Source organism: Centrocercus urophasianus, unplaced genomic scaffold (assembly GCF_019232065.1).
Source record: "Centrocercus urophasianus isolate 14NV4802_14NV808 unplaced genomic scaffold, USGS_Curo_1.0 seq_22, whole genome shotgun sequence".
NCBI lineage: Eukaryota > Metazoa > Chordata > Aves > Galliformes > Phasianidae > Centrocercus > Centrocercus urophasianus.
In genome coordinates, this window is record NW_024884778.1 from 13,484,322 (window position 1) to 13,495,904 (window position 11,583).

General features: G+C 42.1%; 1 protein-coding gene across 2 annotated transcripts in view; it reads left to right on the top strand.

The window, feature by feature from the left end:
• The window catches only part of PHF2 (PHD finger protein 2), an 80,810-nt gene that overhangs the window by 43,180 nt on the left and 26,047 nt on the right, over positions 1-11,583 (top strand). For both annotated transcript variants that reach the window (XM_042823471.1, XM_042823472.1), the window contains exons 3-5: positions 256-341; positions 5,164-5,278; positions 9,458-9,618. In XM_042823471.1, coding sequence (XP_042679405.1) covers positions 256-341; positions 5,164-5,278; positions 9,458-9,618 — 362 coding nt within the window. The remainder of the gene's footprint in view (positions 1-255; positions 342-5,163; positions 5,279-9,457; positions 9,619-11,583) is intronic.

Genomic DNA, 11,583 nt, shown 5'->3' on the forward strand with positions numbered 1-11,583 from the left:
CAGTAGCGGTCCATACATGCCCAGTAGTGCCCTTTGGATTGGTACTTTTCAGCCCTGCATCTCGAGCGTGGACTGCAGAATGTCTGCTCTGACTGTACCAGCACAGCAGTACCTGAGCTTGGCTTTGGTATTGCCATGCATGGTCAGCATAGGAAGCACACAGCTGATAGGGTGGAGGGTTTATTTCATTACCAATTGCTTGCTTGCTCGGAAATGGACTCAAGCTGATGTCATATTTGTCTTTAAATATTCCAGCTGCGTGGGTGTTGAAGAAGAGGAGGCGCCAGATATTGACATCTATCATTGTCCAAATTGTGAGAAAACTCACGGGAAGTCCACTCGTAAGTATACTTGCTTAGATAGATACTAGAAGTTGTATGCTTAAAGAAAAGAAGGGGGTTGGGTTGGTTGGTTGTTTTTTTTTTTTATATAAAGAGGCATTTAACTGGTTTGTGTCATAAAAATTATGAATTCAAAACATGATGTAAAAAAAGACGTTGGTGGGAAGAAACAGGATTGGATTGTGGAGATGTGAGTTCTGTTCCCAGTCCCAATGAGTCTCGGGCAGTGCATGTGAGCTAATGTGAGCACTTCACTGTTCTGTTCAGTCCCAGACTGTGCAAGAAAAGAACAGTTCCTTCTGTGAGCACTGTGAGGCACCTACTGCTGTGGATTAGAAAAACCCTACAGAGGCAGCTAGCTCTAACACAGTGATTTTTTAAAACTGCATGGCGTTCTTTGTCTTTTGATGAGAAGAGTAAGAATCAATGTGTTCTGCTTGGCCTGGGTATAAAAGTGCAGCAATTTCAGCAGCAGTCGAAATTGCAGGATGCACCAAGGGTGCCAATTCTGGCTGTTATTTCACAGGCAAAAGTTCTCCTGAATAAAAGTGACAGTTGATCTCAGTGGGAGTTTTGTCTGGGAAAGAACTGTGGGATGTGTTTGCTTTTGGTCAGATTAATTTACAAATTCTTTCTATTACACAATGGGGGAAAAAAAAGAAATCAATTGCTGTAAAAGATTAAATGCTTTACTTGAAAGCCATTTATTGTAAATACGCAACAGCGTTGCACATTTCCCTACTACTCTGCAGTGTTACAGCCACACACGGAGGAAGAGCGCTGTGCTCATCTCCCAGGAGCACAGAACCGTAATGTTCCTTTTTAGTGAGAAATAAGGGATGGCTGGAAGCTGCTTTCTGCTCTGTTCAAGCTCAGTAATACCAAAAACAACCAGTTTTTTTCTGCCCTGTCTTGAAAATTCAGGTTTAAAATATTCCAAAAATAAAAGAGAAAAATTCTAAAGTGTTTTGTGGGCAAAAAGTTGAATCATTTTTCCACTTTAGCTCTTGCAAACTGGAAACCTGAGCAACCTGCAGCTGCTCCATTTCCCAGACAGTTTGCTACAACTGTGGTACAAGCAAGGCACACACATACTGGGCTAAAAGCCCTCGGGAGGCAACTCATGATGATGGACTTCACAAAGTCAGTATGTCTGTTTTGATGAATGAATCTGCCTTTGTAGTGTTTTGTTGGGAGATTCCTAGCAAAAAAAAAAAAAAAAAAAACACAAACGAACACCAAAAATCACAGAAAAACTGTCAAACAACCACAAGTTATCTTAGAGGGAATCATCTGCCATTTTAGAATGGGTTGTACTGAAAGGTACAACTGGTAGAGCTGCAAACTGTGTGAGGGCCTTGTTGGGCAGGCCTTCTAGCCTCTGAGGGTTTTGGCATTGAGATGTCCAGTGCTTTGATTTTCTTCCATTTTGCTTTGAATTAGGAATGAGGGGCAGCTACTTTTCAGTGTGAGGGGGGGGAATCAGACAGAAGTAGCCAAAGTCAGTAATCAGGAATTAAACATAAATCCTTTTTAAGACATAATCTTAGAATTCAAGAAATGGCAGTTCCAATAAAAAGATTACAAGTTTAATATACCAGTCAAGATGAGGAGAATTAAACCAACCGCAGTCCTCTGAAGGTCTAAGAAGGCTTTTGGCTATTTAGTTCTTTTTACTCCAGATAGAATCTGACTTGGCAGTATGACCCTCAATCACACGGTACAGAATGGAGAAGGTGGTTGTAGAACACTGCTGCTAGTTACAGCCTATCAGTGTGGTAGAAGTGCAGAACGTGATGGCGTTCTCCAGCACATCAATGCAAGTTTGTTTTCTCCCTGCAAAGACACTAAGGAGAGTTAGATGACGTACAGGACCAACCATCAAAGTAGCAGTGTGTGAGGATTTCGGGAACATTTAAGCATTAGTTATTGATTGCCTCACCTTCTGTTTTGGTGTAAGATCACAGGATCCTCAAGCTGCGTAGCAGTTTCCACCATTAACTAATGGAATCATGGATTCTGCTGAGAAAAACACCCTATTATCCTGTAGCCACCTCTTGCGGAGTGCAATAGGCTAGAAAAGTCGAAAGACCAATTACATGACAGCAGGAACAGCTTGACTTAATGCATTCATTCTGGCAGGCATTTGTATGCAGTACATCCTGCTCTGCAGCGCTTGGGCTCTGCTGGGACTGCTGTGGGATGATCAGTTTCATTTGTTTATTAGCTGTTACAATATATGTTTAAGCTAGTTATCTAGCAGTATCAGTTTTGTAATAAATAAGTGTTGTGCCAGAGCCGTAGTTCACTGGTAGGATTTAATTACTGCAAGATTAGCAGAGGGAAACACAGACACCAATTGTCTGTTATGCAACTTGTCTGGATTTAAAAATATATGTGTATTTCTGGAACATGCATTCCTCAATATATGTTTTCCAGATGTCAAATTTAAAAATCGTTTTCCTCCTCTTACATTTTTCCACTTTGCCAATGTGGCTTAGTGGCTACTATTTCAGAAAATTGCTTCCTGTCATATGACATTTTAAGCCATTTCAGTTTAATGAAATCTGTAGGGTCTTTTCTTTGAGAAAAATTATACGTGTTCACAGAAATGGTTCTGACATCAATTAAATAAGATATAAGTGCTTTGTTAAGGCTTGACTTATTTCGTAGCGTGGTCTGAGATGTTTGGCTCGATTGCTGTCTGATTTGCAGCAGTGACAATCAGATACATGATTTGGAATCAGTGAAGTTAATGCACGTGAGTGGAGTGTCTTCAAGTAGTTAAAGCCTCCCGTGTATATCAACAGAGAACCATGAGGGTGCTTTGAGGTATCCCTTCTTCACAAATACAGTTGAAAAAATGTACCTCTGAAGCCTGGAATTATACATTTTGAGGCCATAGAAATGCATTCTCTCTTTCCTCAGAGGCGCTTTCTGTAGGAGCAGGGGTTCATGCTTTCCAAAGGTCAAATTTAGATCAGAAAGTTCTGCAGAAAAATAAATCTGTAATCATTTAAAAAAAAAAAAAAAAAAAGCGCCCTTTCAGGCCAGAGCTCGTATTTGTAGCACATGTTAATGGCCTTTAATCCTTACTGAGGTCTTCGTGGTGCAGATGAAATGTAAAGAGAAGGGCTGAAAACGGGCCAAGCGCCGATGTTTGATGCTGTGGGATGGCCTCCAGTCAGCGGCTCGCTGCAATCCATGGCTTTGGGTGCTGGCTGCTGGTGCTGTGCTGGAGGTGGATCCCAGCAGCACCAGAGGAAAGGCTCCCTGGTGCTCTGAGGGGAGTTGCAGTGTATTTCTCTACAGCGCCGATTTGCTGCTGTTATTTCTCAGTGTTCCATGCTATCTGAGACATAATAAAAGAACATGCTGCTAATTTTCCATGTGACAAGCAGCACCTGTTTCACTGGGACTTGTGCTAAGAGTCCCAGTGTTGAATAGATCAGGGTGAGGGGAGGGGGCCGACATGGAAAGGGACAGAAGAGGAGGAAGGTTTGGCATCCATGTAGGGCTTGCTTCCTTTGTTACCAGGAGCATTGAATTAATGCACTAAGCCTGAGAGTCATTAAGATAAAGAACTTGCAGCTTTAATGAATATATCCAGCTAGGCTGGAGAGCTGCATGGAACTAATAAAACCAGCATGCTCTGTGCAAAACCCGGGGTGGATTCCTCAGAGGATGTCTTTGCTTGAGTTATCACAGGGTTGTGGTCAGGAAAACAAAGTTAGCTTTTTCCAGACCTTTTCTCTTATAGCTGCAGCCTCCAGATTCCTTTCTTAATGAAAAAGTACATAGAAATGTGTGCGTGCATGTGCAAAGCACAGAGAGAGTGCCATCCACAAGTTGCTACTTTGGCAGTTTGGGGGCTAGAGGTTGAGTTTTGCGATATAAAACATAGGTAAAAAATAAAAGAAAATTGTGAGGTGAAATTTCTTCCAACCGGCCTGAAATGATATATGTTTGAAACAAAACCATTTACTACAAAAACGAGCCTGCTCAAACAGACTGTGGTAGCAGGAACAGCTGAGAGAGATAGTGCTGACCAAGGTAAAACTGGACCAGTTTTACTTGCTCTGTGTTATCTGGCTGTTAAAGGCAAGGCAGAGCTACGTAGACATCTGACTTGCTTATTTATGCTTATTTCAGCTGACCCTTTTTCCGTGAGATACTTGCCTGTCAATCACCAGCTGGGAGCATAGTTAAGGGGCCTTCCATCTGATGGCCTCATTTCAAAGCCCAAGCTTTCCTGGACTTTCAAAACCTGGGAAGAAGTTAGTTCTAAAAATTGCATTTGTGGTGCCCTTGCATCTTTTTTTTCTTTTCTTTTTTTTTTTTCCTCTTTTCCCTTTTATGTGAATGTTTGTGCAGGGCATATTTCAAAGCCCAACCAAACTGATGTCAAATCTACCACTGCTGGACAGACCTTTAGATGCAGGTAATTTATAACAAATCAATTCATAACGACATAGTGACAGAGCAGAAAAGTGGCTTTCCAAGGGCTTTTGGTGTATATGACAAGTACAAAATGTCCAGAGCCTGTGTTTGCATGAAGCCTGTGGTAGCTGTGCAGTTCAGCAATTATCCGTCTGGTTGCCCTTATGTTACAGAACGAGCACTGTTCAGTATGTAATGGATCTTCAGGCTACAGTATAGCTGTTTAATGGGGAATTGAGAGTGGTATTAAAGTTGGCACTGCACCATAGTAGGGACTCCCTCTTTTCTGCTCACCTAAGAAATGCTGTGATGTGTCATTCCTTCAAATGTCCTCATTTTCTTCTACTTAGCATTTGGTACTGTCCAAATCACTCTTTTTCAGTGAAAAAGAAAAGAAATTGGCATAAACACGATACTGGGCAGAGTACAGAGGTCAAGCCTGTACAGAATGGAAGCCAAATCTTTATAAAGGAGCTTCGAAGTCGTACCTTTCCAAGGTAAGTTGTTCGGAGGTGTAAGTAAGCAGTGTTCTAGTGGAAAAGCAGATACAGCCCATTTCATATGAAGCTGGCCACGATTCTCTCCAGAAGCAGTAGGTGGTACAGGGAGATGATGTTTGAGTGAATTGTTCTATTATGGATGTCCCAGGCTCTCTCCTTTTCCATTTCTGCAGCAGCGTTAAAATCTACTGTTGGTTGAGTCCAGCTCCTGCAGATTTCAGTAGATGCTAATACTTGTGGAGACAAGAACAAGAATGTGTTTGGCCCCTACAACATAGGCTTGAATAAGAGACTAAGAAATTTGTTGCACAGAATTCTCGAGTTCTCGAAAATACTGATGGTTTTGCTGAAGTCTCTCTGCTTCTTGAAAAGAAGAACAATGACATCCTCAGTTGCTACAGTGATAAAGACTCCCTTATTTAGGGTAATGAATAGTGCTAATTGTTAGGTGGTGTGTTCCACACTTTATCAGGCTGTTCCACAGCCATTTGTAAGAGTGATGATTTTCCTCTCATTCTTGAATGTAGGCTTTAGCCAAGTAAATTCTCAATTATTAATGACTGAGTATTTTAGAAGTATCTGCGGAGGCTGGTAAAATGTGCCTGGTAAACACAACTTCTTTGTTTCAGAGAGGATTTAATTTCACATTTCTTTCCAGATAACAGTCACCAGGCTGGTTAAAGTGAAGGCTGAAATACCCCAGCAGAGCATTGCAGTGCTTACAGATGTGTTTCACTTGATTCAGGACTCAGTAATTTTATCTGTTTGGCTATTTTTTTCAGGCCTGTTTTATTTTTGTTTTGTTTCGTTTTTAATACAGAGCGATTGGAAAGGTTGCAAAGCTGATTTCATGGAAAAAAAGAGAGATCAAGGTCTAGGCAGAATGATTTCAGTAATCTAGAAATGGCTGGGAAACTGTAGGTGCTGGTGGCTTCTGTTACCGAAACCTTGGGTCTGTGCACAAAATGCAAACCAGCAATGTACCCTAAGAAGGCAATGATCATGATGACAAACTCTTTCCAGGGAAGATAGGAATTCTGTTTTTTAGTGGATGTCTTCACTTCCCCAGTCACTCCAGGGAGATGTGTTCTCAGTTAGTGCTTTCAGCACCTCACTGAAAGTTACACAGACTTGTATGGGATTTCTTCTCTAATTTAAAGAAACAGGAATTTGACTCAGTATGTTGTGTTGTTCCCAAACAGTGAAAGAAGTATGGTCTTCTGTTTTTTGCTTTGTTTTGTTTTTTTGTTTGCCACTTACATGAGCATATAAGAAAATCTGTGCTGCCAAAATGGAGAGCAAGAAGAGTCTGTAGTTCAGAGTCCCTGTGAGATGCAGGCCACTGGCAGTGGCACTTGTGGCATTAGCAAAGCGGCCTTGTTGAGAAATTTTCTTTTCTAAAGAAAATGAGTGAAATCTGCAGATGTTCACTACAAAACCCAGTGGCAACAATCTGATGAACTGAAAAGGGGATCTTGTTTTAAAGGCAGAAGTGTTGCTGATGCACGGAAGGCAACAACCAGCTGTAACCAGTCTGTCCCTTCGTGGAGCTCAGATCAAAAGGAACCCTGAGCAAAGCAAACAAGAAAAAAGTTGGGTTCATGTCATTCAGCTCCTGAATTTTTAATGCCAAAATGGAAGTGGGGTAGTAATAATAATAACTACGTTAATTGTTCAGGTATTGTAGCGTAAAGGTTGCTCTCCATTTTGGCACCATCATTGCTAGACATTTCTGTGGCACACACGGATGCAAATTAGACTTAAACAAGTATGTGAGATACGTATGGGCACTGTAAACTACAGAGGTTTAATGATATATTAATATTTATGCAGACTGAGAATTAATTGAAAGACTGCAGTGCACAGGCTGCATTCAGCAGGAGAGCAGAGGAAGGACCCTATCTGGATAACACGCAGTGCCCTATGAGTTGCTGCTGCTTCTCTCACCATGCATTTCTTCAGCTTGCATGTTACACCCCTTTCCTGTGCTTATTTGATGTCTCATTGATGCCAGGCATGCTAGATGTACCTCTGCCAGCCTGTCAGATGCCAGTTTATACCCAGGAGATAACTGGGTTCCATGAATGTGCTCTGCAGCTGTCCGGAAGATAAATTTGATTCATCCAGTCTTACTCTTTGCTCTGTCGTTGCACACAGTTCTAGTCCATGCTCTTTGTTTCCCAAATGCATTCCTCCTCTTCATTATCAACTCACAAGATTACCTGGAATTTAAAGAGGAGCTTAGCTGCAGTTAATTAGTATCTACTTTGTCAAGAGGTATGCTGGTTCTCTGAAGCAGGAAGCCCTCCACGAGCCTAATGTGCACTCTGTGGGCATCAGAGAACTGTTGAGCTGTAAGAGCACATGACAAGAACCTTTTTCACCAGATGCAGCCTTCCTGTGAGGTTCTCATAAAGTTCACTTCTAGCTCTTTAACATTTCCAGCCTCAGTTCTTCGTGCTTGCATAAATATGGAGTGCTATGATCCATGCCAAGCCTCAGGACGTACCTGCCTTACCTTCCTTTTTGGGAACCGAGGATGTCAGCTGTAGTTCAGAGCTGATGCAGAAGAGGGCAGTCATGTATTAGCCTTAAGGGTTCCCCGAGGTAATGCTTTTGGGGGTAAAACGTCAATGTTTCCTTATTTCCTCTGGCCCCAGACTGCTGGCGGAGAGCTGCACCAATGTCTTCCCAGAGCCCAGCCTTGGCTTGGCTACTGAGGTGGTGCGAAGAGGGACCTGCCACATCTTTACTAGAGCACGCCTCGGGCTCTTCTTCATCCAGAGCCTCGTCATTTCTCACTTTGAATTCAAAATGTTTTGCTCTTGAAAAGATCTAGGAATTGGACTTTTAAATTGAATGAGGGATCGTTTGATAAACCTGTCCTTTGATTCGTCACTTTGAAGCTCTCTCAGCTGCTGGAAAATGATTTGCAGAGTATTTCCTGAACCATTTATTTGACTACTTAAAAACGATTTGCAAAGTCTTTCCCAGGCAATTTATTTGAGATTATGCAACGTTTTAAATATTGCCCTCTTTAAATTGAAATATTTAACACTAATTTCTTTGGCATTGATCACTGGTAACAAGACAGATTCCTGTAGTTAAGAAAATGGTCTCTCACCATGAGATGTTATTTCAGAAGTTTCCAGTAGTTGGTGCATTAGAGTTGAGTGAGCCGATTGCAGACGATTTTTCTGTGCTTCATGTGCTTTGTAACACACTGCCTTACAGCTTTTGTCTTACAAACCTACTTTGCATGTAAGTGAGGTTTTGCAGATAGGTGTGATCATCCACACGGTTCAAAGAGATCCAGGCTGCGAATTGCATCACTTTCCATCATGCATAGTCACTTAAATCTACTCAAGAAGTGTACTGGATGGTGCTAAAGCATTGCTTATTGTCTCCACAGGGCAGGTCTCAGTGACAGCTTAGAGCACCTGGTAGCCCAGTGCCACCTGGAAGACTACTGACTATCGGCTCTGCTGAGCCCAAGACCTCAGGGTTTATTGTTTCTAGTGTTGCCTCTCTCAAAGACTGTGTTTTGACTGATTCTCAGAGGTGCTTTGCATATGGAATGCTTATTCCAGTAGGCATTTTGGTTTTTGAGAGTTCTTGAGAGAATTGTTGTCTCTAAAAAAAACAAATAAATGTGTGTATATACATATATTCGCAAATATGAGCTTGTATGCTTCATGACCAACAAATTGTTTTCTCTCTAGTTGTTGGCACTGTATGTTCTGGTGTGTCTGCATACCTTCAAGTTTCTTTGTAGACTTTGAATAAATGTAGCCCTTATTTGTTTGGAAAATCTAATGTTAAGAAAAGACATACATTCGCATATTGCTTACTCTTCAGTAGAGCAACACAGAGTGATATAGGAAAATCGTAGCATAGCTGGCATTTGTAAAGAAGTTAAGAAGTGGGTTTCTTTTAAAAAAAACACATTTTTTAGCATTTGAATAAAATAATAGAGGTCCAAGCATATTCTGGTTGTTTCAAAACAAACGGAGGCACCCAACTGAACAAAATGGGAGTTGGGAAGAAGTGGCTGCTTACTGATGATGTCAGTTTATTTTTGCCTACCCGTAATTTTTCCTTCCAGTAGCACAATGCAGAAGATGCCAAGCTCTGCATGGAAGCTCCTTACCACTGAATCTATGTTTGCTTTTCTAGTGCTGAAGATATAGTAGTGAAAGTGCCAGGCAGCCAGCTAACAACAGAGTATTTGGAAGAAAATGGCTTCACAGAGCCCATCCTGGTTCCCAAGAAGGATGGCCTGGGATTGTCTGTGCCTGCACCTACGTTCTACGTCAGCGATGTTGAAAACTACGTTGGTGCGTATCTGGGGCAGTGGAAATGTATCGTTAGAGCTCAGCTGCTTCCTTAAAATTGGGCCTGGTATTGGGGGAAAAAGCACCCTGCCTGGAGCTGCTCTGTATTGGCTCCGGGGCCAAGCAGCCCTGCCCAGGCAGCTCCTTGAGTTAGTGCCATGTCGTGATATGCCAAGGAGTTCTTGGGAATGGGATGGGGGAGGGACCTTGGGACCATCCCTTGTGTTTGGATCAGGTTGATTGCCTCAATAAAATGAAAGCAACTTAGGAGAATTGCTGCAGGCAGGGTGGCAGCCAGCTACAGGTTAGACGATGACATATTTTGGCCTGTATTTATTTGAAGACTTTGACACACACGCACGGAGAGCAATGAAGGGGAAGTTTGGGGAGAGGGGAGTGTATGTGTGTTTTATGACCAAATTAGGAAGGAGGTTATGCTATTGTGAAATACTGACATCACACCTTGAGCTATGTAGATTTTAAGATTCATTATGTAATGGTAACTTGTAATTAACAATTAATTCACTTGTGTTTCTTGTCCCAACTTGTGTACTTCAGAATAAGTCTGTGCCATACTGCACTGCACTCCATAGCACTATATTAAGAGAACAGCCATTGTGGTATCAAGAAATTGTTTCCTGGGGCCAGCCCTTAATTGATTGCTGCCATCTCACTTCGTACTGAAGGAATTACTAGACTGCGACACCCACTCTGCACAGGCAGTCCATTTCAGCACTTCTGTCACTTCACTGAGAGCTTTTTTTCACTGCTGCTGGTCATTCGCATTCATGCTGGCATCCTTCTGTCCCTAACTTGGGCAGGGTGTTGTGCTGCATCTTCCTGCAAGTCATCACATCACTCAACCTTGGAAGACATCCCGTGGCCAGCAGCCCTGAAACTGTTCTGAAATCTCACACCTTGTCTCCATATCCTTCTTTTGCATGTGTGATCTCATCTCTTGTTCTCTCTCATTTCTTCACTCTTCTATGTTACTGTCTCAGATCTGTGTTCCTTCCAGCCTTCTGGCAAACTGTGGTCCTTTTGGAGCCGCAACTCCAGCTCTTCTGTATCTGTCTATGCTTCAGGGCTCCCTTACCTCCTTATACTGAGTGCTACTTACCAGGCCATTGCTGTTCTTGACTCCCCCTGCTCCTTTTGCAATGATTGTATGCAGTGAGGTTCTGACAGTAACGGAGAATTCAAGACTCCTGCTTTTATTGTTATATATCTGTCCCATTGTTTCTACAGGAAACATATTTTCCTTGCCCGTCTGCTACGTGAGCAGATTTTCTTGCTTGACCTGGGTGCTCCTCATGCATCTGCTGGCACTCTCAGCCTCTAGCTGAAATCATCCACCCTCCCAACAGCACCATTAGTGAAGAGCTGAAGGGAAGAACAGAGGCTGTTTAATCTGAAGCTGGCACCAGATTTTAAAGTGAACAAAACCAATACACTCTGTATATGGAGGTATAACCTCCATGGGATTGGTTGGTCTGAATGAGGTTTCACAGGCACTGTTTTTCAGTTTATTACATTGGACCCAGAATGTCTTCTAGAAACAACGTAAATGAAGTAGCAGAGGACAAAACAGCACCAATGAGATTCCCAAGTGTGTTATTACTTCACTGACGTTTTTAGGGGAAAAAAAAAAGTTGGTTTTTTTTTTTTCTCTCTAATGTGATAAAAGTTAGGAATGATGCACTGGGAAAACAAAAATATGATCAATTAAAATGGAAGGGAAAAAAAATAAAGAGAGTTGTTTTCTTGCAGAAAGGGTAGGAGAGTGTGCTTAGAAATGGGCAGTCTTCATAAAGCTGTGACTTTCTCCATGTTCCCTATGGTGTGACCTGTGCAGAATCCCACTGATGCAGTCAGCTGCTACTGCTAGTGTTTGTGTTGGAAACTGGTATCCAGCAAGGTTTGTCAAGGAAGTACACATGTATGAGCAGCTCATTCTCTGTACTAAAG